This window comes from Manacus candei, unplaced genomic scaffold, assembly GCF_025592945.1.
Source record: "Manacus candei isolate 608988 ecotype Guabito, Panama unplaced genomic scaffold, ASM2559294v1 h1tg000034l, whole genome shotgun sequence".
Taxonomy (NCBI): Eukaryota; Metazoa; Chordata; class Aves; order Passeriformes; family Pipridae; genus Manacus; species Manacus candei.
The window spans coordinates 8,196,515-8,224,090 of NW_026138082.1; the positions used below are offsets into that span (position 1 = coordinate 8,196,515).

The following is a 27,576-nucleotide window of genomic DNA, read 5'->3' on the forward strand; positions in this document are numbered from 1 at the left end:
TTCTACTCTTAGGCTATATTTGCACACAGGCAATTTGTTCCACTCCAAAAAACAGCAGCAAACTATTCCAGCTTGCCAAGAGATCATACCGACAGCTTAACAGATTGAGAGAGCAATTTGCCTGTTTAGTACATAGACATAAATCCTTTCTCCTAACAGCTTTGTTTAATGGCCAGGACTGCTCAGTCCTACACCTGCCACCTGAACCTGCCACTAACATATACACGGCTGCACTGGGAAAGAAGCAGTAGTGAGGGAGAACACTTACATTTACAAATACTGACTTGAATAGTGTTGCTCTCTTATGAGAGTTTATACAGATGTAGAGTTCATGGTGTAGTCAAAACTTTCCTCATGTTCAGTACTCCAGCGTTTGTGGCTGTGCAAGGGACACATGTAAAAATTCCAGCTTTGCTTTCCCTGCACAAGCACAGCTCTTGGGTTGAAGGATTATGGCCAACTCGTGTCCCTGCTGGTCTCCCAGAACTCTGCAGAGGAGGGCTCTTGTTATAACTCAGCAAACTGCAGGTACCATGTTCCTTTCTCCGAAATCTTCTAAAAAGAAGACAAATGATAGATTTTGGCTTACCTCCTGCTGCACTGCAGCAATTAAAAAAAACAGACAACAAGGGCTCAAATTTTGAAAGTTTGACATATTCCACAAAAGAAGGTATTGATATATTTCACAAAAAAAAGGTATTGATATATTCCACAAAAGAAGGTATTGATATATTCCACAAAAGAAGCTATTGATATATTCCACAAAAGAAGATTTACTAAGGGCAAATCATGCCTGACCAAGCTGGTGGCCTTCTGTGAAGGAGTGATGGCAATGGTTAACATGGGAAGACTGACAGATATCATCTAGCTAGACTTCTCCAATGCCTTGGATACAGTCCCACATAACATTCTTATCCCCAAATTGGAGAGGCATGAGTTTGATGGATGGACGATTCAGTGGATAAGGATTGGATGGACACAGCTAGAGAGTTGTGGTCAATGGCTCTATGTCTAGGCGGAGGCCAGTGATAAGTGATGTCCCTCTGTCTTAGGACTGGTGCTCTTCAATATCTTCATCAATGACATGGACAGTGAGATCGAGTGCACCCTCAGCAAGTTTGCAGATGACACAAAGCTGAACAGTGCCTATGACACACGTGAAGGATGGGAAGCCATCCAGGGGACCTGGACAAACTTGAGAAGTGGGCCCACAAGAACCTCATGAAGTTCAGCAAGTCCAAGAGCAAGGTGCTGCACCTGGGTTGGGCAGTCTCACATATGAGAATTGGCTGGGAGAAGAAGTTGTTGAGAGCAGCCCTTCAGAGAAGGAGTTAGGGGTTCTTGTGGATGAAAAGCTGAATATGACCTAGCGACGTGTGCTCACAGCACAGGTCAACTGCATCCTGGGCTGCATCAAAAGCAGCGTGGCCAGCAGGTTTAAGGAAGGGATTCTGCCTCTCTACTCTGCCCTTATGAGACACCACCTGGAGTACTGCATCCAGCTCTGGGGTCCTCAACACAAGAAAGATAAGGACCTGTGGGAATGAGTCCAGAGGAGGGCCACCAAGATGATCACAGGGATGTAGCACTTCTGTGAAGACAGGCTAAGAGAGCTGGGGTTGTTCAGCTTGGAGAAGAGAAGCCTCCAGGCAGACCTAATGAGGTCTTCCAATACCTAAAGGAGCTTATAAAAAGCAGGGAGAGGGACTATATTTATACAGGCAGATAATGACAGCACAAGGGGCAATGGTTTTAAGCTGAAAGATGGCACACTTAGATTAATGTTAGGAAGAAATTCTTTACTCAAAGGGTGGTGAAGTAGTGAAACAAGTTTCCCAGAGAAGTTGTTGATGCCCCATCCCTGGGGCATCAACAGGGAAGTGTTCAAGGCCAAGCTGGATGGGGCTGTGAGCAACCTGATCTAGTGAAAGGTGTCCCTGCCTATGGTGGGGATGGAGGGGGGGTGCTGTTGGGGGTGGAACTAGATGATCTTCAAGGTTGTTTCCAACCCCAACCTTTCTGTGCACATGGAAATTATTTCTCTATTTTTAAATAAAATTATTAAGTTACGTAAGGAAGAGTCCCTTTATCATTAAAAAGAGAAAACTATAAATAGTTTTTACTACTTTGTGGATAAGACACTCAGCTAAGAATATCAGGAAGGCTGCACTAGGTCAGGGTAAAAGTCCTTGCCTGGCATTATGTCTCTGAACAAGATCAACAGCAAGTGCTTTGGAAAGAGTGTATTTGAAGGACAAGCAGGTGGTGATAGCTTTGCCATCCCGGTTCCAGCAATTACCATTCTAAGGATTTTCTGAATAGAGATTGGAACTGGACAATTATGCTTAATAGCCCTTGATGGATCTTGCTAGTAGCTATTAATCAAAAAGGGAGCCTTTTTTGTCATTTCATGACTGATTAGATGCTTTGAAAGGTCTTAGTGAGCATAGTGAGGACCTTGTGTAAGGCTTTTTAGAAATCTAGGTAACTGCAGAAGCCAAATCACTCTTATTCATAGGTTCACTAACTTTTAAAAGAACGCTATTAAGTTTGTGCAGCATGTATTCCCACGAGGCTAAGCTGCACAGGTGCCTCTGGAGCCTTTGGAAAACCTGACATCAAATTTGCTCCCTGCTATTTTCTGTGGCAACTCCCACAAACAGTTAAATAACAACTAGTGATTCAGCATTTGCATATTTTGATTTGTTTAAAATAGCTGATAAGATGCATCTGATCCTACAAATGTTATTAATGTCTTCAGAATGAGCCATAGTGCCCAAAATATCAGTCCTAAGAGCAGAATGGTCACTAAGTTCTTGCTTTCTTGTTCCTGCAACAGGGAAGCGTTTTTATGGAGCAAATACTAAAATCCTTATGATTACCTTTTAAGAAGATTAGAACCTCTGCATTGCCACTCCTGGTTGGCAAACTTTATGCTTATCTGAAACTCATAATTGAGGGAAATATGTCTTCATTGCCTTTGAGAATGAAAGGAAGGTCATTAATAATACAGGCCACTAACAGCTGATGTGTGTCAGCATAGCTCCAATAACATCCCTGCAGATATATAAAAATAAATAAAAACTAAATATTATCTTATAACACATAAATTTTCTGTAACAGTTCTGCTTTTTGTGTGCATGTATGCATGTATTTTAAGGGTTATTTAAAAAACCCCCTTATTTCAATAATAAACTGGCTCCAGTCTTGGCCACTTGGGCACACTACTGGCTCATGTTCAGCTGGCTGTCAACCAGCACCCTCAGGTTCTTTTCCACTGGGCAGATTTCCAGCCACTCTTCTCCAAGCCTGTAGCACTGCATGGTGGTGTTGTGGCTCAAGTGCAGGACCCAACATTTTGCCTTGTTGAACCTCATACAATTGGCCTTGGTCCATTGATCCAGCCTGTCCAGATCCCTTTGCAGAGCCTTCCTCCAGCAGATCAACACTCCCACTCAACTTTGTGTCATCTTTGAACTTGCTGAGGATGCACTCAATCCCCTCATCCAGATTATTGATAAAGATATTAAACAGGACTGGCCCCAACACTGAACCTGAAGGGGCACCACTTGTGACCAGCCTCCCTCCAAACCTGTGCTGAAAGCTGCCTTCAGCAAAGCCACTGCGAGGAGATCTCTCTTGAGACTGGAAGCTGCCTAGTGCAATGCCAGTGATGTGTCCTCAGGTCCTCCCAGACACCTGAATGAGCCCTCCAATACACAAGATGGGATGATTTTGAAAAACACAGATGGACCCAGGTCTTCTAAAGTCTTGCTGGCTGATGAAAAATTAGGGGAATAAATAATTCCTTGATGAATTCCACATGTTTCTTTAGACTTATCTCCCAGATTAGCAATACAAACACAAAGCTTCTTATGGCTGGACCACTAGGCAAGATGGAAATAGACTAAAAGTTGTCAGTATTGGGTTTTAAAGGCATCCATCACACACTGGTACAATGGTAGGAGGAGTTTCCAAAATGCCAAGTATTTAGAAACACTGAACCATACTATGTTATACAAATTGAAGGGGGTTGTTTTTATTACAAATTTTTCTGTCTTTTCCAATTAAGGCATAGAGCATTATGTAGTGATGTGAAACTGTCTTATTAATTTACCCTTGGAGAGCATTTATTCCAGGCACACGATAACAGTAACAGAGGTAGAAATTAGTTTTCCTCTCTCACTTGCAACGACTGTGATGGGGCTTAATAGGAACATTAATAACAGTCTTGACCCAATCTGCATCTAATCTTCTCCTGCTATGAATAGAGTAACAGCAGTTTGCACAATCTGATGATTTTTTGTTCTTTGTTTCATGGCAGTAGCTGTATAAAACAGACTCAGACCATTCACTATTTTCTAAAAAGGATTACATCCATACATATTTACAAAATGTATGTAGTTGTTAATCAATTTCTACTCAGTGATGTATTTTTCAAGATAACGTGTCATAATTTTAGAAACATACTTGATAATGCTTTACCATTTAAATCCATTGCATCATTTGATTTTGATCTACATAAACAGGTATTGTTAGAATAAAAAAAAAAAACAAAAAACTAAACTTGTAAGAGGGAGATAAAGAGAAACATTTGTGCTATACTCCTATCTATTTATTTGAATCAGTATTAGATTTATATCTATGTCAGTCATTGAAAAATATGGTCTCTGAATTCCATTTAATTTCTGATATCTCTATTACAAGTCATTGCACAATCTATCAGAAACAAGAATTTTATTCTTTTGTGTTCTACTTCTCTCACACCAGAGATAGAATCCTGGATATCGTAATCTGTTATTACAAACATCATTTCAATATTACTTTTCATTTAGAGGATCAAGAGGACAAAAAAGATTTTTTTTGCAGATTTCACTTAAGTATGGCTTAAAGTAAGTGAAATGTGGAGTCGTACTGTGTACACAGATGCATTCCAGAAAAAACACCCCTGTAGACTATTTTTCCATTAACATTGCTGAGATAAAACCCACATCTTCAAATTGCCATTTCCATCTAAAAGCTGCCAGGGAAATACTTCCATTCTTTAAGTTGCACTGCCCTCTGGGGGAGAGGATCTTCAGCAGCTGTAGTTCCATGTCCATGTTGCGAGAACAAAGGCCTGCCTCTGTTTTCTCCTTCAGTTTTGAAGGTTGAACATTTTCTTTCCTCCAAATGTTAAGCTGATGCTTCATATGATTTTGGCATTGTACACAAAGGTGAGTGAGGCCTAATTACAGATATGTTTTATTTGCTTTTTTATTCCCTTGCATGTTCTCTTTGTGTGTGTGTGTGTGTGTGTGTGCGCACGCACGCGTGTGCGCTTTCATGCTTGTAAATCTTGTCTGGGAAGGTTTGGAGGAGCTTTTATATCTTTCTGAAATTTCTAGATGTAAGATAGTCTATCCATGATGAAGGTCTGATGCTGCTGTGTACATCAAGATCAACACTGCTCACAAAGTGTTTTAACTTCTGCTTATGCAGTGCGTATTCCTAACACATACATGGGCACTGCCTAACTATACAGAGAATTCCTGGCCTTACAGTGCATGTGCTACACACATGGTCACCATACATATACTTGCTGTTTCCTGCAAGCCACAGGGTTTATTCTGTGCTTATCAGGCTGTGTAGTATTTATATAGGGTTTCCAGCATCCTACTTGCTTTTTCCTTCAAGCAACAAATGCAATGAATGGTAACTCAAATACTGAGGGCAGGAATTCACGGCAAGAAGCACAGCCTCCCTTGGTGTGAGGCAGGTAGGCTGCATGTCCACCTCCCATCCAGAGCAATTTTCAGGATTCTCCCTTCATGCTTCTTACCAGTGTGTTGAATGACTAACAAAAAAATAGAGATTTGGAAAAGCCTTGCCTAAAGAATAAGCCTGTTTATTGTCTCTTGTTCTGTCTAGCTCACTCTTCCTCTCAGTAGTCTGGGATCGTGAACTCAAGAGACATAATGGTTACTAACCTACAGCTTTTCTGCTGTAGGTTAAAGTGTGCATAGCTGTGTTTGGGCTCCCCCACAATGCAGCTCTGGACTCTCTGCAGATCTGGTGTTTGTTGAAGGAATTGATGGAAGTTGCTTGTGCAGACCATGGAACTGACAGGTGGTCTCTAGTCTGGAAAAATCATCATTTTCCAATAAATAGCAGACAAAAAGGCAGGTTTTAGTAAGAAGCTCCCTAACACAAACTCGTAAGAAGTTCCCTAATACAAACAAGGAAAAAAAAGTTATTTCTTCTATTTGAGTTCTGGTATTTTCTAAAAAAAAAAAAAAATTCAGAGGGCCAGTCAAATAATAGACAATTATAATTCTCATAATAAGCAGGATATCACACTGGGGGAGCCATCTGGGACAGATATCTGGGTATGGTGAATTTCACCCCATTCAAACTAAGCAAAGCTGATGCACTGCACCACAAGCATGGATTCAAACCTAGCAATGCTGCAAGAAGCTTTTCCAGTGACAAGTGGACTGACAGCAACTAGTTAAAAGAAACTCCAATACAAAGGAAAGTATTTACCATCATGGCTGATGGTAAGCAAAGTCCTAAGCATTTCCATATCAGAACATAACAGCCAAAATAGACCTCCAAATTCCCAAAGAACAACATTGAGGAACCACTAGTTTCTACAAAACTGAAATTTCACAATGATTTAAAGCTGTCAGGCAAGCTGTACAACTTGAAAGTGGAATAAAATTCTAGAAGAGAAATTCCTGTAGTAGATCTTTTCTCTTTTACAATTTCTTAGAAAAAAATGTGTAATGAAGAGGAGCAGGACTTGTTTCAGGGAAGTATATGTAATGCTTCAGCATCTCTCCACAGTAGATGCTCCAAATAAGGCAGCAAAAATAATGACTGCATCAGAGAACAATGATGTGATTTAATATTTGGAAAGAAAAGAGATCAGGTTGGTATGGACAGAAATAGTCTGCCTTGGCTGTAAGGAAAAAGAGTACACTGTGAAGACTGCAGGTATATTGAAGTGGAAAAAAAATCGGTAACTAATGAAAACTCATATTTGGAGAAGATTAAGGGCTCTACAAAGGAGAAGGAATGGAGATTATGAATTCATCACATGAAGCAAGCCACAGTGTTACCTGTGAGCTGGGGTTGAGTCTCTAGGACCTTCTGGCTATTGTAGTGGCATTAAGCAGAAAATGAGCACAGGACACTTCACTGGCTCAAATTAGTGCACTAACAAAAGTGAACATTAAGAATTACTGTTGTGGATCTACTGGCCAAACTAAAGGGACTCCAAAATTTTTCCCCACCCACTGCTCTCCCTTTGCCCTTCTGAGAAGACACAGGATGCAGGAGCATCAAATACTAGTTCACTGCCAATCACAGCCTCATGCTCCAGTGGCAAGGAGCAGGAGAGAGGAGCACTCACTGCCTTCCTCTCCCCATTGTCTTTTCTCCTCCTTGGCACAGCTGCAAATCCATTTCCATTACACTGCCAAACACAGGGGAAGGTCCTGTTACATTACAGTGAGTCTTGTGTGGAAAGCTGGCTCAGGCTCAGACCCTATGCTCAAATCAGAGCTCATCTGCACCTCCACTGCTATCTTAGAGTAGGACTAGAAGGTGCTTATTGGCAACAGACCAAGGAGAGCCTGATGGCCACTGATGATAGATTATTTAGCCAAGGAGCTGATGCACCCTAACAGTTGATCCCATCTCCCACTCTCAAGTACTTCCACTTCAGCAACATTACTACTTTTATAGAGACTTTCCAAGGCCTTCTTAAACTTTTGGTAAAGATGGGCATGCTGCATGTTCATGCAACAAGTTCAGCATTCAATGCCTGCTGAACACGTCTGTGTATTTACCTTTCAAACTAACAGCTATAACCATTTTGTTAATTATTCCCATTCCCCTTTTTATCACTAGACAACAATTGCAGCCTTAAACCTTCAGCCTGCAGAAACTCCTTCTTAGCTTTTTCTTTTCATGTTTGATTTTGAAAATAGGATTGCCTTTAAACTCAATTACAAATAATAGATTTAGCAACATCCATAGATACGTCCAACCTGAGCAGCAGCTTAGCATGTAGTACTATAATCACTGCATGTTAGTAAGGGAAACTTGTGAGAGACAAAAACATTCCTGATTTGTAAAATGATGTGAAATGTTCTGCCTCATACTGCTAAGTATTTTTTTTTAAATTCAATTTCTTTACGTATCCTTCTGAAGTACCTACTGTATGTATTAAGACACCTTTGACAAATTAAAGGGTTGCATTTTTCAGCTGAGACAGTATCCTTGGTATTATAATGTCTGTATTATTAAAATGTACATTTTCTGTTCCCTGATTGTCTTATTATTTTGTAAGGATTTTTGAAGAATACTTTTTCGTTTAGGGCTATTTTCTTTTTTGGACTCTTTTCTTCTTTTGGGCTGTGTTCATCTTCTATGTAGCATCACCAGAAAGCCCCGCAGGCTCAACACAATAGATACTTGTAAGAAACATGGTCCCTAATATGATATGATGTAGTAAAAATTTTATATGGTTTTTATGGGTTGAAGCCTTCTGGTTAGTATTGGGCAGGTGAGTACAGCCATCCTGCTTCAGCCCATTGGCCGAATTTCGGAGGTGCTGGGAAACAGCACAGCAAGTGCTGGCAGCTGTTGCAGGGAGCCTGGCCCATTGCTCCGGGCAACATCTTCCCCTCTTTCTGCCACTCCCTGGCTTAGGTACTCGTGGGGAGGCAATTAAGAAGCACAGGCCAACTCTTAACCACCTGATGTCCTTCTAACACACCAAAGGACTGTGTGTGTGCATGCGACCAAAACACATGGTGGCACAGGCAGCCACAGCCAGTCAGCCGCTTGTCTTGCCAGGGGATGCCAGAGGCCTGCGACCAGGGATGCCACTGCCGGCCCGTTGTCCAGAAAATCGGATTCTTTACCTGATGTGCAACAAACTGATAATCACACACCCAAGAGAGACACTGATTAGTTATTTATCTCAAGAGTTGTGCAAACCTGGTTGCTCAGTGGTGTTCCACAAATGAAACATGCCCCTCTGGACTTTCCATGCCATTATTTATACACAGAAATTCAGAGTTAGTAATTTTCCAAGTACAAATCTTGTACTGTGATTAGCTAGAAATTGCCATATAAGCTACATAACCCCAGCTAACTTCTACATATGCTCAGGGTAAGGGTCTGCACCTGGACAGGGGTCTTTTTGATCTGTAGGTGTGATTTTTAGCATTATAATGAACATAGTTCAGCTACAGGATACATGGACCTCGAGTATTTTGCCAAGTTAGCAATGTATACATAGACATGGATCAACATCTTGATTTACTACATCATTAAAGTTTGTTAGTTCCCTGATGTCCTTCACTAAGGGATGGTGTTATTTGTTCTACTGACAGACAAGAACATCTTGATTTACTATATCCACAGTTTACAAGTAACAAGCCTTAAGCTTTAGTTCCCGGGTGCCCTTGACTAAGGGATGCTGGCTGCTGCCTGTCCCACTGGTTAGGTATCCTTTCTTGCTGATTAGGCTTGAAAGCGTACAAAGATCTGACACCAAAGAACACCCTGGCTTCACATTCTGTCGACATATTCCACAGACCCCGGCCAGCCGCTCCCGGGCGGCGGACAAGGCAGCCCTGCCTCCTCCAGGATGGAAGTGACGCTCCCGGTGCCGTCAGAGCGGCGGAAGCGCCGCTGGGAGCAGTAAACAACGGCGTCGGAGCCGCGTCCGCCGCGCTTCCATCTTGGAGGAGCCCGAGCCGGAGCTGGTCGAGGACCATGGGCGGCGTCCTGGGCCTCTGCTCCCTGGCGAGCTGGGTAAGGGGGGCGCGGGGGTCCCTCCCTGCCCGTCGCAGGCTCGGAGCCGGCGGCCGGTGCTCCCTGCCCTTCTCTTCCCCACCCGCACTTCCCTCTCCGCTTCCCTCGCCGCCCGGGCCTCGCCCATCACCTCCCCGTGCCCGTGTCTCCCAGGGGCGGCTGTGGCGCTGCCTTCCCGTGTCCCCGGGCGCGGGGAGGCTGCGGGCCCCCTCCCCATTCCCAGCCGGGCTCTCGGCCCCGAGCGGGCGCTGCCCCCGCTCCTCCCGGGCAGGGCTCTCTCTGCGCCCCCCCCCCCCCCGGGCTTGTCCGGGGATCTCCAGGCATCTGGCGGTGCCGTGTCGCCGGGGCCATGGCGAGCTTCGTGCTGACCCAGTCAGGCTGGGCTGTCGCGCTGCTGGTCGGTCTTAATCCGCGTTATTGTCCTGGGGGTGTTACGGTGTCCACTGAAATTCCCTCTCCCCGGTTCTGTAAAGGAGTCACAGTCTCATTAAATGCTTTGAACTACAGAGGTTTTTTTCAGGAAAATTAGAACTCGCGTGTTTCCCTGATTCTAATATTTGTATTTGAATTCCTCTTTCCTTTGGCTTTGTCTTGAGCAGTTCCACTCTTTGTAGCATCTTTGTCTGACTGAGCCATCGTTTTGTCAGTGCGCAGTAATCCGTGATGGTGTGTCACCACCGTGCTAAGCATCGTCAGGTGTTTTTTCTTAACGGAGAACAATAGTTTGAGATGGTATTAAAACTGTTTGCACTATGCAGGAAAGCAAAGAAGTTGATAAAGGGTCCTCATCTGAGGCGTTGGTCTTTTATGCATAAGTGATGATACGTCTTTCCAAGTCTAGACCCTAGGTATATAGGCACAGTCAGGTGGACTGTGAATTTCTAGATATTTGGCTTTAAAATGTCAATGGAATAGCGAAAATCTAAATTTTCCACACCTAAAATATTGTACCATACACGGATTAAATTAGATTACCTGTATTCAAACAGTTCACACACGTTTTAGTGTAGTAAAAAAGCTTCATATTTATCCAAACTCCTGTTTTTTGTACTATCAGAATGTATGGGCTTTGGCTACCCTGGTACAGTGATGTTTAATTGAGATGATTCGTAATTTGTACTCATGTACAAATTATATGAAATGATCCTAGAATTTGAAAACTTGTATGAGCTGACTTTCCAGACTGATATGCATGTAAATAATCAACTAGAACACTGATGGTACCCAGTTAACTAAGTACTGTCAGTGTTCATTTTCCTCTCTTTAACATTTTAAACACTACACTTAGCAGTTAGACTTTAATTACTAGCTGAATATACTTAACATTAATTTTTTAAATTAATATAAAACACTTAGTGACGGTGTGACTATAGGCTTTAATTAAAATACTTGAATTAATATATATAGCATTTTCAAGTTCATGAACAGCCTTTTTGACAACTGGTTTGTGTTTGTAGTACATGAAGAACCCCTGTGTACTTGCTTTTGAGTGTTTGCTTCTGTGCAGAGAAATTCAGCTAGTGGCCTGTTAGATAAAATGATTTGCATGAGAATGTAATCTTAATTAAGTCAGATGTACTGTGAATATCTAACCCCTGTCCCTTCCTTTAAAGTGCCCAAACAAATCAGGGTGGGTTTTTTTGTTGGTTTTGTTGGTTTTATTTTTCTTTTCCCCTGTTGGCTTTAAGCGTACATTTTCTTTCCACATTTAAAACCACAGCTTATCAGCACTTGAAGCCCATATGATAGTTCTTAATAGTAAAAATCTGCCCGTGCTGGTCTCTAAGGGTATGTCACTAAAAACGCTGTTTTGGCTCTGAGAAAGAAACAAACTGCGAGGGTGAGGTAGCAGCTGAACCAGGTGTAGTGGAGTTTGTGCTAGTGCAGACTGTGCCATGGCCAGGAAAACTCTTTTTCCTGTGAGGACACTGCTGTCAGCGTGGCCTTGGCTGAGTTCTCTGCAGGGCCACGTGTTGTGCCGTGCAGAGCTGCTCTGCGTAGCCTTGGTATCAGGCCTCATGCCAGACTTGTTTCTTTTGGACTTTTTGTGGTGTGTTATGGCTGACTGTAGCTCTGCCCTCCTGTGTGCTGATCGGGCAGTGTTTTACTTCAGTGTTTTTATGAGCAGAGGTGAGCTTGTCAGAGATGGCGGGTGCGATGGGGGCAAAGCTGTAAGAGCACAGTGCTGCTTTCCCTCTGCTGCATTTTGCCACTTTCCCTCTGCTGCATATTGCCTCTACTGCGCTATTTCTCTGAAATAGCTGAGCTGCTGTTTTGCTCGCTTTAATATTCTCTGTCAAGGTAAAGATCTTGATTGATTCAGTTCCTTTAAGCAAAAGAGCAGGGATGATGTAGCTAAAACCTGACTAGGCCCAGCGAGGACTTAGTGTTTTTGCAAATACTTAATTCAGTATATAATCATTTAGTCATCATTACTCCAGTAGGAAGATTATATTTGATATTAAAAATTTGTTCTGTGTCCATCAGGGCCAGTAACGTTTGACTTTCAGAGATTTTATGGGGTTTTCTCTCCTCTCTTCTGCAATATTCATCTTACGTGTTCCTCATGCAATTTCCACTGCCCTAGGGAATGAAGTGACTGGTTTAGCAGGCATGAATTAGCTGGATGGTCTGCCCAGCTGGCTGCTCCCAGAATAGGTGTGTGGGTTGCCTTTTCTTATTTTGTCTTAGTAAACACCGCCAAGCTGCTTATTTTTCTCAAAAATGTAAAGGAATACGAGCTGATTGATAGGTACAAAAGTTTCTGGATGGCAATAGATTTTATACAGTTGAGATTTTGCAACTAGTGTCTAAGCTTCCTTATGAAAACAAGGAAAAAAATAATTGAAGAGTAACTTTTTGTCTGCATCTATGACTCAGCTGAGTCTTATATGAGGAGCTAAGCTTTGATCTGCATGGTAGTATCTTACTATTTGTACTGTTGCATATTTTTGTAGGAAGCGTGCTTCAAATTTAGGATGAAAGTGGCACAAACTGTCGTTGTCTCCTCTGCTGATAGACTGAATTCCATGGGCTGGATGTTCTTTGCTTTCTGTTCTTTTCGAAGTCTGTGACTTGCTAGAAGTCGTTTTGCTAATAGTATAATTTTATTTTATTGGAATGATGTATATTCTTTTGCCAAAGGAAGAGGGATTTGGACTGTAAAGGGATTCCTTGTAGAAGTGGTCAACTTGTATAAATAGTATCAGTTATCAATAGGTGTCTCTTGTTCAGAGATGTGTGTGATCACAGCTTGAAAGCATGAGCTGTTTGGGGGGAAAGTTTTACAAGATGATGTGGGAATTTAGACTCTAAAGTGAGTTATATTGTTTCCCTTGACACATTGTTTTCCAGTGGGGTGGAGACAGTCACCTTTATTTCAGCTACTGCAAGCATCCAGTATCTCTAGAAACATACTGTCTTCCCCTTGAGGCACTAAGGAGCAAGCTGCTTGAATTATTTAGGTATTAAACAATTTAACATTGGGATTCACCAGCGAAGTGACTTTTTTACGAGGTGCTCTTTTCACCAAATTTTCTGCAGCAGATGAGCCTGGGCTTATATTGTAATCTATCAAGTTCAACCTTTTATTCAACAGTATCTTTGGAAATATTAATGCAGACAGAATTAGTTCAAGAAAGTAACTTTTTGAGCAGAGATGTTTTTCATTAGAAAGGGTGTTTGTGTGTGTAGGAAATAGTGTAATACAGTAATACTATAAAATTCTGATGCATTCTGAACCAATATTTGCTATACATTTCCTGTTTATTAAGCATAGATGCCCTTAATATAGTTTTCATGCAGTCATATAGCAGCCTCCAAGGATCATCTGGTCCATCTTTCATGGAAAAGGGGGGCCTAGATGGGATGATCTAGTGCCCTGTCCAGTTGCATGTTGAAAACCTCCAGTGATGGAGACTGCTGCATCCTTGGGAAGGTTGTTGCAGTGACTAATTGTTCGTACTGTAAACAATTTCTTTATTATATTGAGATGAAATGTCCTGTAATCAACATCTTCATATTATTTGTGCTATAATGATACTTAGTGGAGGAGAAGGTAAAAAAGGGCAATATAATAGCTTTTACATTCTGAAATAGTTAAAACTACCTAGTTTCACAAATTTACTGGTGAAGTTTACTAATTTAAAGATGATTCTGTAGCATAGTGGAGTGAAAATTCTTGGCTCCTCCATCCTCAGGAATGAAGATAAGTACAAAAAGAATATAAGGAAATGATTTAAAAAATCCAACTCTGCGAGTCCAGTGTGTGAGTTGAACACTGTTCGAACTGTAAGAACACATAATCAGCCTTTTCCCCAAGGGCTTCTCAGGAAGCTTCCAAGACAAGAGTGTTGTGGCAGTTTGTCTGCTTTTCCCTGCAGCCCCTGGGGCCTTTCCGGTAGCAGCAGACTGCTGGCATTTTTGTTTGTCATATGACTAAACTTTTAAGAACTCTTTCTGACACATTCCGGTAGTACTTGGTGATTGGCATGCCCTGGTCATGTGGCCATGTAACTAGTCATGTCCTTATGTGACTGACTGGGTGTCTTTCATGCACAGATGATGGACACCTGTGGCTTTTGTCACATGGCAGAGGTGTCCCTGGATGTGTGCTGGGGGAAAAGATGGGTTTTAACCCTGTTCTGTATCTTTGTCAGAGGTAGCACGGTCTGTTGTAGCTCAGATAGGGCAGTGCTCACACTTTTTGATTGTATCTTTCCTCTTGGCTAATGTTTACTTGTGGGACCTTACCTTTCTTTTGCTTCCCAAATTGCCATCCAGTAAGTGGCAGAGAATTGTTTCTCGCTCCCCAGCCCTTTCCTGGTGAAACAGAACTATCTGCTCCCTTTCTTTCTTCTGACAATTTTCTGCTTAAGTACAGGTAAATTTTGTCCTGGTTTTTGTCCCTCTTGTAGTATTATAGCTGTACAGCATTCCCATCCACTTTTGCTGTCGATATTTGGTATCAATAACACATGTACTGTATATTTATTCTGCTCTTGCCTTTTGTAGCTTTCAGATTGCATAAGATGATTTTGCAAGCTAACAGAATTATGTGATATATGAGTAGATGATAATACAAAATAATTTGTAACCTAAGCTTTAGGGTATTTTACCTGCTTTTTGTGCTCCAGAAATGTTTATGGCCCCAGTGAGGATTGGGTCCCCACTCTGCCAGGTGCTAAAAGTGTACCTTCATGACAGTTATTTTTTTTCCTGCCTTGTATTTGTTTCATGTGTACAGCTGTGGAGGGGAGGAGGTAGTTGCTAACTCAACGTAATCCTTGCATCTTATTAACTGAAATGAAATAAATTGAAGAGAACAAATGAGCCTGAATCAAGTCTTTGTTTCTTTTCAATGGATAAGTGATTACTTTTGACTGATTTCACTGTACAGTGGTGGTGAATCAGGAAGCACTGCCAAGGTTGTTGGGTGGCTCTGTAAGATGTTGCAGTGACTTAGCCTGCACTGGTGGGTGGGATGCATAGGATGAGTCATTTTTCATCGTAACTTCAGATGATCTACACAGCCTGATTAAATATTGAAATCTAGCAGTGCAAAGCTTTATAAATAATTCATGTTCTGTCTCCCTCTCAGATACCGTGCTTGTGTGGAAGTGCCCCGTGCCTGCTCTGCCGATGCTGCCCCAGTGGAAACAACTCCACCATAACTCGGCTGATCTATGCCTTCTTTTTGCTTCTTGGCGTGAGCGTTGCCTGTGTGATGTTAATACCAGGCATGGAAGAGCAGCTGAAGAAGGTCAGGTTGCTTTATTGCTAACATGTTTGGTAGAACAAATGTCACAGATAATAGTAATTGACATCTTGAAAACCTGGATTTTATTTGGAAATATGTAATTTTGCTGTCACCTGTGCTTCACAGTCACCATTTATTTGATCATAGATCAAATAAACAAAGAACTTTTGGAAAATCACTTTATAGATGAAAAGAACTGTTTTGAAGGGAAGTTGCACCTTTTCTTTAATAGCTCGGAGCAGAAAAAAGATGATTTTTTATTAAACAAGAAAATTTAATTTGTGTGTGTATAGTTCAAATTATGTCTTAAGGAGATGCTTGTTTTTGTGGCACTTGATTGATTTTGATCGCAGTTAAAAAATAGCCACAGTCTAAAATATTGTTTATTGTGCTGTACTAATTAAAGTTCTATTTTAAAGTCTGCAATGCATAACAAAAATATTTGTCATTAATCATAGTAGTGTATTTTTCACTCAAGAAATTAGGAAGTGCTTGTGGAATTTTACAGTTTATTGGTTATGTGAAGATGTGATAGTGCATGTAAAATTAGAGAGTGATAATGTGAGCTTACAGGTTCAGTCAGCTTGAGTTGCCTGTACTGTACTTCTGTTAGTCTTTGTTTTGCTGTCTTTGCTTTTTTTTTCAGTAGATAGTAACTTTGGTTGGGCATGCTTTTAATTTTTTTTCCCCCAAAAATGATTCATTTGTAAATGTTTATTTCAGTGTGGTATAGTAACCACACTGGAGTTTCAGTGAGAGCCATGTTAGTCATGTAGGAAAGAAAATTACAGCCTTCTGGAGTATGATTTGACTTCTAAAAGATGTTGATCATGTCCTGCTAGTGACTGGAAAGAATGTTCTCAACTGTTTTGTATGGAAGTTACAGGTACATCTACTTGATGGTGATGTTACATTTTTTGGGAGAGTCTGAGACTGAGATGTGAGCAGGCTGCCACCTCCTAGCTATGTCATGAGCCTGACAGTAACTGTCAAGTCAAATTTACCAGTTCCCAGATCTTTTATTTATCTATTGATTCATATTAGCAAGTGAAAACTGCATTTCTTTGAGAAGTTCCAAAATTGCTAATAACATTTAAAAAACCTTCTGTTCATAAGAGCCCTGTTGCATCCTTGGAAACTTTCAAGATCAGGTTGGATGGGACTGTGAGTAACTTGATCTAGTTGAAGATGTCCCTGCCCGTGGCAGAGGGTTTGAACTAGGTGATCTTTAAGGGTCCTTTCCAAACCAAACTATTCTAAGACTTATTTTTGGTTTTGTTTAGAATTTGCCTATGCAGGACTTTTTTTCCTTGAATATGTTTGATATCCCAGTTGGACTGTAAGTACCTATACAGCCCTTCAATATCATATTTTCTAACAATGTTAATAGTTGCATAATGTTATAATGTTGTTAATGAGTTACATATTGGCAATTTATTAATATGCATTTACTCAAGGAGGTCTTTTAAAGATCACTGAAGTATCTTGTATTTATCACAGATTCCTGGATTTTGTGATGGGGGGATGGGAACAAGTATTCCTGGTGTGCACGGCCACGTGAATTGCGATGTACTTGTTGGTTACAAAGCCGTGTACCGTGTGTGCTTTGGCATGGCCATGTTCTTCCTCCTCTTCTCCTTGCTGATGATCAAAGTGAAGAGCAGCAATGACCCAAGGGCAGCGGTTCATAACGGGTAAGAGGCAGAAATGAGAACTGAGTTAGTGGTTAATTTTTTAAGAGGAAAAGATACACATGGCTGCTGCTTTTCAGAGCCTAAACTGTGACATTAGCCTAAACTGTCCAGAGGTTTCCCAAGATTAGAAATTCCACTTTTTTCCGAAGATGATGAAATTCAGAGATGAATAATGGCACTAAGTAATAATGGCACTAAGGGATTTTTTTAACAAATAGATGAAAAAACCTCATTTGTCCTCTGGGAATTCTGTTCCTCTTAAATTTGAAGTTTTTAAGGGCTTGCTCTTTTCTGAAGAGTTTTGTTTTAAAAGTTATGAGTTAAACATATCTTTGTCTGCCATCTTTTCTTCAATCTACCGTCTGCATAAAGAAATAAATGACATATTTAGTTTCTGAGCTTTCCAGTAATTTTATATTTCATTTTAGTTGGAGTTATCAGAGGGAAGAATATAGTGAGATTTCAGCTCGTGGGTTGACATAAGTGGCAGTTTTCATCCTATGTGTAATGTAGCTACTTGAACCAAGGAGTTGTAAATATTTGTAAGAGGGCATGAGGCTAAAAAGCCTAAAGCCATTTATGGTGCCTAGTCTTGATGGTCACAGTGATTGCTTAGACTACTGGTTTTCCAAGGTGACTATACTTACCAGAAGCTATGAACAGCTAAACCATAAAAATGATGAAGTAATTTTGTCTTATAGTCAGTATAGTAAGATTAAACATGTCTAACATAACATGAGAAAAAACTTCAAATTATTTCTCTAGGGGACAGTAAAATAATTAAAACTCAGCAGAATATTACTTTGTTTGGTTTTTTTGTTTTGGTCTAAAGAAAAAGGTACAGTACAGTATTAAGATACATTAGCAGTAACTCAGTTCAGCCTTTCCCTACACTCTGCTTTGTTCAGGAGAAAGTGCTTGTTACAAGCAAGAAGAAAATGGTTCAGGTACATTCTATATCAGTGTCTTGTGTTCATTTTTACAGCAAAAGACATCTTTTATGTCATGTGGAATATTTTTACCTAAAACTTTGGGATCTTCTTGGTACCCTTGTTTGGCGTTGTGCTTCCCAGTACAAATTTTTGTACTGTTTATGCAACCCATAGCAATTTATTCTTTTTAGCCAATCTAACATGAGCACTGGGATAAAAAGAAAAATTATGATTGTTAACTGGTACTGGTAAAATATTTAATAATGTTATTTCCAACACTTCTGTAACAAATGGTTGCTTCAATAAAATGCATTACAGTTAGCTTTGTGAAAAGCTTTATGGCTTTTGATTTTTGAAATTGTATGTATCTTCAGTAATACTTTGTGATGTAATGTTTCTGTCAGTGAATTTATTCAGAATATTGTTTTTTCCATCTCTGTCTACTGACTTTTTCATTCTTGAGTGCAAGTTAAGTCCAGTAATATGTTCCAGTGCCAATGTTCACCTTCTCTGCTTTTTTAACAGCAATCAGTGGTTTCTTGCCTCAGGTTTATAATAACAATAGAAAAAAATCAATTATAATGTATTTACAGAATAGTAGCTGGGTTGCACAGAATGCATAACAGTTGTAGTTGTTGTCTAGCAAGTTAAAGGGTAGAGTGTTAAAATACCTTTAAAAAGTCTGGAATTAGAGACTAGATATATACAACCTTGAATCCATTCTTATTTCTGTAATTGAGAATGACATTGATTAAAAAAAAATAAATTCCTCATGTGGATTAAAAACCTAGTTTTAGTGGGGTATGTATTGCACTGTAAATGTTATAACTTAATTCAGCTTTCAAACTGGCTTTAATCACTTCTCTATATCTCAGGGAATTACTAAATATTTTTCAATATACTACACTTCTATCATCTCACGTAGTTACTCTCTACAAAATTGGAATTTATTCCTCTGGTCTCCATTATTTGACTGTAACAGCCAGCAGGAGCAATCAGACTTGTTCAAAGTATGGGAAAAAAAGGGAAGGGATAGAAAATTTGAAAACTGTCCCAAGTGTTTGACATTGTGGGGGTGTGGTACATGTCTCTGTGCTGTTATATACAGTTTTGAAGTACATGTAGATGACATCATGCCTGTATTTGGAGTTGCCTGTCACTGTGATCAGAAAAAAGTCTTCACCTTCTTACAGTTTTATTGGCATAACAGTTTGAATTTTCCTATACAGTTTATATGGGGTGAATTTGGTGAATCTTTGGTGAAATATACTCCCTTCTATGCTTTCTAAGAAACATTTGATGATCTATGGGTGCATATCTTTTACTGGAAAAAAATTCCAATGCCACTGCAGTGGAATTTGATTGTGTGTTTTCTGTGAAGGATTAATCATTTGCTTTTGTTCTTGTGATAAATCCTCATCAGATGTAGGCCTAAAGAGACTGAAGTTGGGTAGGAAAAATGCAGGCTTTGGTGCATATCTCTCTTGTAAGAAGTGAATGGAGACTGATAGGGAGCTCCAGCATAGCGTTTTCTGTCACTGTAGGCACCAACCAGATCTTCTGCCTTTTTGGTTTTGATACTAGAAATAGGTAGGGATTTTTTTAACCAATTTTTTCTGATATGCAGGTAGTTCAGTAATCTCACTGCTCTGGCTAAAAATGTTCTTAGGAAAAACAAAACCAATTCACAGTTGGCTTCATTTGTAATTCATGAGTGTGATCTCTCTGGGAAATATGTCAAACTCTGTCAGTCTAGCACAGCTGAAACATAATTTTCTGGATCACAAAAATCTTGGACAGATAAAATAAGAATTTTATCCTATTTCAACAGAAGCAGGTTAAGAATGAATGAATTAAAAAACCCCAACTCTTAAGGATGTGGATTTCTGTGTGAATTAAACAAGATGTAGCAGTTGCCTGAACTTTTTTTTTTTTTAATTTCCCCTTAGATTCTGGTTCTTTAAATTTGCAACGGCACTTGCAATTAGTGTTGGAGCTTTCTTCATACCAGAGGGACCGTTTACAACTGGTAAGGGAATATTGTCTTCCACTGTGTCATGGTGCAATGGTAATGGGTTTTAAAACAAAGGCAAGTGCATGCTGATGTCATACAGTTTTAATTGTAGCTGTGTAACTATAGCATTTCTCTATGTTTAGGGACATTAATAAAAATTATTAATGGTTCTTAACTGGTTTTGTTTTATTTTTCTTTTAGTGTGGTTTTATGTAGGTATGGCTGGAGCATTCTGCTTTATTCTTATTCAGCTGGTCTTGCTCATTGACTTTGCCCACTCCTGGAATGAATCTTGGGTTGAAAAAATGGAGGAAGGAAACTCAAGATGCTGGTATGCAGGTAAAGGACTGTACTACAATCAAGTTTTAAATTTCAGTTTATGTGCATTATATTAAATAAGTTACTCACTGAATAGTGCATTTTACCAGAGTGCAGAAGGTCTGCTTTATGCCTAAGTCTCATTTTCTCAAATAGTGTAGTTCAGCTCCATTGATGTCCTTCTGATGTCAAGTAAATAAGGAGAAGCAAGGAGGGGAGCAGCAGTCTCTGAGTAATAAGATCCAATCCCTGGGAACAGGGCATCAGTTTTGTAGCATCACAGACTGGGTGAGGTTGGGGGGAACCACAGCAGGTCATCTGTCCAACCTCTGCTCAAGCAGGGTAATCCTAGAGCACATTGCACAGGATTGCTGTTGGAACCCGCCCCTGAAGGTGGGGTAACTGAGGTTCTTGTTACTAATAGATCCCTTGGGGCACATTAGAGAGAAAGTACACTAAATGACTGGTGTTTGTAAATATATATGTGGCAAGTTTATTTCAGAACAGTTTGGTTGCAATGAAAAGGAGGTATGTAGCCGTTATGGTTATTATCTGTAGAAATACAGCAATATAAAAGCATAAAAATAACATTGAAGAAAATGTATAAGGAAAAGAAAGGATAAGAGTAGAGAGATAACACCACCCATGGGTCCAGCCACCAGACTTGATATAATTCAGATGTCTGTTGATGGAAGTCATGGTCACAGTCTTGATCCGCCAAGGGTGGGGGAAGCCCATGAAACACAAAGTGCAGGAGGTTAATATACGCTGAGATTCAGGCGGGAATGCCCAGGTACTGCTCCTGGGGTGGGGTGTTTTATACTGTCTGATTCAACACTGGATCATGTACAGTCCTCTGGTGGAAGGTGGTGGTGGTGGGTATTTCAGGGGTCTTTGATGGTTTATGGCACCTTCTATGACAGCTGCCTCTCACATCAGTGCAGTTGAACCAGTTATGCCCCATCAGAAGGGATTAGTGCCTTCAGGCCTGTATGTGAATGTGAAAGAGAGTTGGGGAGGAGTTTGACAACTGAGCCAACTGTGTAGGGGAGAGCATTGGCATGATAAAAAGCATTATCCCACCTCTCAGGATCTGTGGCCTCTTCCCTTATTTGGCTCAAAACCGAGTTTGAGTGCTCACTCCATCTGCACCTGGGCTGTTCTTATGCAGATCAGAGGTTTGGCTATCACGGGTCCAAAAACTCTCCTCCCCCCTTTGTTTGGGGGATGCAAACCTGGACTAATCAAAGCACCCTGCTGCTTTTGCCAATGGATGACTGTTTGAGTCATTAAGTTTAACATTTCAGTCTCTCAGGATTGCATCCAGATAGTTCTTGAATATCTCCAGTGAGGGAGACTCCTCACCCACACAGTAAAGAAGTTCTTCCTCAGATTCAAGTGGAGCTTCCTGTGCATCTTAGTATCAGGGAAGTGGCGACTGCAAGTTTTTAGGTATTTTCAGCCAGAGGTTTTGTTACACCTTTAGCACTGATTAGAAACAAAGAAGTCTGTTAGTGCTTCATGTTGAGCATAATCATCTCAAATAATTGTTTTTCTATCTACCAGTCTGTTATTCTTCGAAGGTATATTATGGTGGGTGAAAGGCCAAGATAGTGAAGGAGAGTACAAGTCATCTCGCTGGAGAAATGATACCTTATTTTAATGTAGCATTTCAGATGTGATCATTTAGGTGTTTCAAAAGACAGTATGGCCTGTTTTCATTCAATAGCCACTTCACTACTTAATGTTTTTACTAAGATTTGGAAATGGGATTTTGTTTTACCTTCTGTTGGAGAAGTATTTTTCAGTTTCTTTTTTAAGCTGTTAGTTTCTTTTTAGCTGTTAGCTGTGTGTAGTTGTGTTCCTTTATACTTGCTCTTCCTAGTTGCTGTTAGAGCACTAGAATCAAGTAAAGCTTCAGGATTCCCATGTGTTATGTTCTTTCTTTATAACACTTCAGACTATTGAGAACTTCTGTTACTTTTCAGTGCCCGTAACTCTCATTGTATACTGTATCGAAAACCTGATAATCATGCAATATTATTTCAATTTTAATAGTCTCTGTTATTAATCAGTTTAACTATGGTTTTGTCTCTTCACAGCTCTGCTGTCAGCTACAGCTGTCAACTACCTGCTGTCTCTTGTAGCTATCGTGTTGTTTTATGTTTATTACACTCATCCAGAAGGTTGTTCTGAAAACAAGACATTCATCAGTGTTAATATGCTGCTGTGCATTGGTGCTTCTGTAATGTCAATTCTGCCAAGGATTCAGGTGCAGTTTTAATTCTGTTACCTCTTAGGGTTTGGGGTCTTTTTGTGTTATCATAATATAATTGTGCCTGAGACTTTTAATTGCCTAACTTCCTTATTTTTTGACTCCTTTGTGTAGGAATCTCAGCCAAGGTCTGGTTTGCTGCAGTCTTCAGTGATCACAGTTTATACAATGTATTTGACTTGGTCAGCTATGACCAATGAACCAGGTAAGTGCAGTAGCAATGCACAGCTTGTGCTTAGGTTTTGCAGATTACTGCATTTCCTCTGCGGTGTCAGGGTGATTCGTCTCCCTACCAAGTTTCATGTTTCTTAGATGACTGAGATGCTACTGATTTTATTTTTCCAAACTGAGGATTTAAAACAAGTTTAAATAAGTGCTGTCAATGTTTATTGTGTCTGAAAACAGCTGAGCATCTCTAAAGATAAATAAATTAATTCAGAAATTCTGGTGATTAAAATAAATTTTAAAATATTGATTTTGGTGGTTTTAATTGGATCTCTGACCCTTTTATCTTAACTATGGACAATCTTCTGTGCTTCTGTGTCACAGCATACATGAGTTATATCAAATCCCGGCAGTGATTATGGGGACATAAGATTGTCTGCTACTTTCAGCTGTTTAATCAGTATTACCTGTGGTTGCCGTGGGTTGGGAACCGCTGATAATACAAAACCAACTTATTAGCATTGTTCTCCAACTCTGAGATGACTCTGGCACCCTATCTGTAGAATATATGTTTGTCATACTTGCTTTCTAGTGGTAGAATTTCTAAAGCTTAATATGCAGATATTTTAATTTTGTTGCATCTAGTTATGAGATGGAACAGTAAAGCATTTTATGCATATCTTATGTAAGTTTAAAATCCTTTTATCTGCTTAGAGACAGGTTTTTATGCTGCATACTGTCATTTCCCTGGTTTAGGGAGACTCGATAGGCTAAAATTAGATTCAAAGCTTTTTTAATTCAAGACTGTCACAGTTATGAAGTTCTTTTCTATTTCCATGCGTTCAGCATAGAAATGTGCTATTAAATATTTGTCTTGTTTTATGTAAGTTCTAATGCAATTTCCCTCACAGATAGGCGCTGTAACCCAAGTTTGCTGAGCATCATTGGTTACAACAGCACCAGCACTCCAACCCAAGGTCAGGTGGTGCAGTGGTGGGATGCACAAGGAATTGTAGGACTGGTTTTGTTTTTGCTATGTGTTCTCTATTCAAGGTAAGATTCCTTTAAAAAAATAATCTATTAACTTGTATTACTTCTTGTTGTAGGATACTAAATTGTGTTTATTTGGGTAACTGTACTGTGTCCTTTCCTGTTAAATACAGCATCCGAACATCCAACAACAGCCAAGTTAACAAACTGATGCTGACCAGTGATGAATCAACACTGATAGAAGATGGAATGCCCAGGAGTGATGGCTCCCTTGATGATGGAGATGATGTTCACCGAGCCATAGATAATGAAAGAGATGGAGTTACTTACAGTTACTCCTTCTTTCACTTCATGCTTTTCCTGGCATCACTGTATATTATGATGACACTTACCAACTGGTACAGGTATTTACATTTGATAATATGTTGTGCTTAATAATGAGCATACAAGATGCCATCTTTTGCTGGACAAGGAGACACAGGTTGTGTGCTCTGGAATGTAGGTCTTGAATGGGACTTCTCAAGGGACGTATGCTGTTTGAGCTATATTTAGTGAATTGTATTTGAAAATTAAGTGCAGCCAACCTTGTTTTCCCAAGTGCCTGTTGTATTTTCTAGGATAATTCTTGTGATTCACTGGACTGCTGAAATATGTCCTGATGAAATGAACAGCCTAAAGACTTAACTTCTATAACAACTAAAAATTAGTAAACACTAGGCCCGTGTCTGGTACAGAAAGCTAGAAAAAGGAGAAATAGGACATGTTATATCAATAGGTCAAGGGAGAGGTGTTCCTTCCCATCTACTCAGCGCTGGTGACTCCGCATCTGGAGTGCTGGGTCCAGTTCTGGGCTTCCCAGTACAAGAGAGACATGGACATACTGGAGAGAGTCCAGCAAAGGACCACAGAGATGATGAAAGGACTGTAATGTGTCATATGAGGAGAGGCTGAGAGCTGGGACTGTTCAGCCTGGCCAAAAGGAAGCTCAGGGTGTCTTATCAATGTATATGAATACCTGAAGAGAGAGTGTAAAGAGGATGGAGCTGGGTCTTTTCAGTGATGCCCAGTGACAGGACAGAGACAAAGGGCACAAACTGAAACATGGGAGGTTCCCTCTGAACATCAGGAAACACTTTTTTCATTGCAAGGGCTACTTAGCATTGGCACAGGTTGCCTGGGGAGGTTCGTGGAGTCTCCATCCTTGGAGGTACTTAAAAGCCATCTGGGGCAGCTGGCTTTAGATGTCCCTGCTGGAATAGGGGTGTTGGACCGGAGAACTTTTAGAGATCTCTTCCAACCTCAGCTATTCTGTGAGAGGGCCTGGTGGTATGGGCCTTGGGTCAGTATGACATCAGCATGATTAATTTTTCTAGGTGTTGTCTTTTGGAAAGGTAAAATACATTATTTGTCTCTCTGAGTGCTATCCATTTACTGCCTTTCTGCAGATTTGCTTAGAGATTCCTTGTAATCATTTCTGCTTCTTGACAGCTTCTCTTAGTAAATTGTTTTTGGTGCTGTTGTTGTTTTCCACTTTCCTGTGACACCAACTTAACAAATGTTGTTCTTGTACAGACTGGTGTGAACTGGCTGGAAGAAGGGTACAAATGTCCTCTGAGGTGTGAAGTAAAAATGATCTACTTTGAAAAGAGTGTGGAAGGGTGGCTTAGTACACAAGTATGTTGTATTGAAAGAAAAGTTGCAAATTACCTTTTTTCTTTCCCTTTATTCACAGTCCGGATTCTACTTATGAGACAATGACCAGCAAGTGGCCGTCTGTCTGGGTGAAGATATCTTCCAGCTGGATTGGCATCGTGCTGTATGTGTGGACTCTGGTTGCTCCGCTGGTTCTTACAAACCGTGACTTTGACTAAGCTGTGCTGCTCTCCAGGGGGGCTGTGTCAGCTTCACCGTGTCTTTGAAACAAACAGTATTCTGGATAATAGTGCAGTTGTAAATATGTGTGTGTGTGCGTGTGCTGTCCATGTAGTATACTCTGCTTTATTCTGCATGATTACCTTGAACCATGTCTTCTGTCATTTCACTAAATGACTTTTTCTAGCTGAGCTCAATAATAATTGCTGTAATGATGGTTTTCATGGGATTACTCCTAGATTGAGATATGTGGCTTTGGGAGCACAAGATGTAAGATTGAGAACTATTATGTTTTCTCCCCTCAGTTGCATTAAATAGTTGTAGGAAAAAAAGTGCAAGTGTTAATTAGGGTAACTAAACAGTGCTAGGTCAGGCTTTGCAAGTAAAGGAGGGGCTGCCTTTGATGATCCCTGTTGCCTTGATTCCAAAGTAAGCCTTGAGTAAGCATTGTTAGACTCAAAATGGAGCACAGTGGAGTTTACTGGACATCTCGCAGCACTTAGGCACTAACAGCCTGACCTTTGCCATGCTGAGGGCAGCAGTAGCTTTAGCACAGATGTGATGGGGAAACTTGCACCTGGAGCTGCAGAGGAGCCAGTGTCCTCCATGGTGCTGCTGGGTCTGATGTGTCCCATTGCAGACAGGAGGACAGGCACCCTGGGGAAAAACATCCTCGTAGCAGATGCTCAGAAGCATGTTTTTGAGGCACCTGTTTACAATGCGCATTTATGTATTATTATTTTTTTAAAGTAGTTTATATGGGATAGCTGTGCTGTAATTTATTGCTGTTCTGTGTGCCACTTTCTTCTTTGCTAAGCTACAATCACAGACTTTGCAAGGAGCTGAGTGCTGAAAGCTGTGTAAACCCTTTACAGGAATTTTTTAAGTATTGTGATTAAAAGAAGTGGAAGAAAAGGAGCACTGAAATTACAGTAACTAAAGGAGGGGGTTTGCATTTACTGAGGCTTCAGCTAAAGAGTTTCTTAAAATATTTGCGGCTCTAAATCTTGAAATCTTTTACTGTATTAAGTATTTTGCTTGTTGTCCATTACCAGAGATGGATTTGAGCCTAGGAAGTCTAACTCTAGGCACGAGTTAAGACATTAATCTGTTTGATTACAATATTATAGTTCCTGTGCAGTTACGAAATCTTAAATGCTTTTGTGCTTGCTGCTTTGTAACGGAAGTATTTAAGCCGCATTATTTCTCTCTATTACTTGTTACAACTTGAGACTAAAGCAGCCTGACTGGGAGTGACCCTGGAGCCTGCAGCAGATGTCATGCTCATCTCTTACTGTGGTGTTTGTAACTGTGACTTCCTGTTGCTGTTCTCTAAGCTTTTATTTTAATTCTGCACTGAACACTGACATTTACTGCAAAAGTCTGACATGTCAGTCAAACTTGAGATGATAATGGAAAGAGTAGTAAAGGCTCGTAATAATTTGGAATATGTTGTTACCTTATTAATAAATAAATTTGGATGAAGATGTTCCATGACTTTTGATGTCTCATACTGCAGCCATATGTGGCTAATGCAAAATTTTGTGTTATATTTTCATCCCCTCTTCTGAGATTCCGAACAGTAGCAGCTGACAGTGCTGCAGAGCACACCTGTTAGGGCAGCGAGTCCCCAGCAACTGGGGAGATCATGTGCAACCTCCTGGGTGAAGTTCTCTGACAGCTGTTTGTGCCCTGTGCAGCCATGCCTTGCACCTCCGACTGCATTCCTGCTTCATCAGCTGCTG

At 40.4% G+C, this 27,576-nt stretch overlaps 1 protein-coding gene across 1 annotated transcript; it reads left to right on the top strand.

The window, feature by feature from the left end:
* The first annotated feature begins 9,656 nt into the window (after positions 1-9,656).
* Positions 9,657-27,321, top strand: SERINC1 (serine incorporator 1). The gene is made up of 10 exons (XM_051792235.1): positions 9,657-9,813; positions 15,413-15,574; positions 17,072-17,265; positions 20,147-20,226; positions 20,413-20,550; positions 22,632-22,801; positions 22,919-23,009; positions 23,881-24,022; positions 24,133-24,363; positions 25,692-27,321. The coding sequence occupies exons 1-10, from the start codon at positions 9,775-9,777 to the stop codon at positions 25,828-25,830; spliced, it is 1,386 nt and encodes a 461-aa protein (XP_051648195.1). The 5' UTR covers positions 9,657-9,774; the 3' UTR covers positions 25,831-27,321.
* Positions 27,322-27,576: the final 255 nt, after the last annotated feature.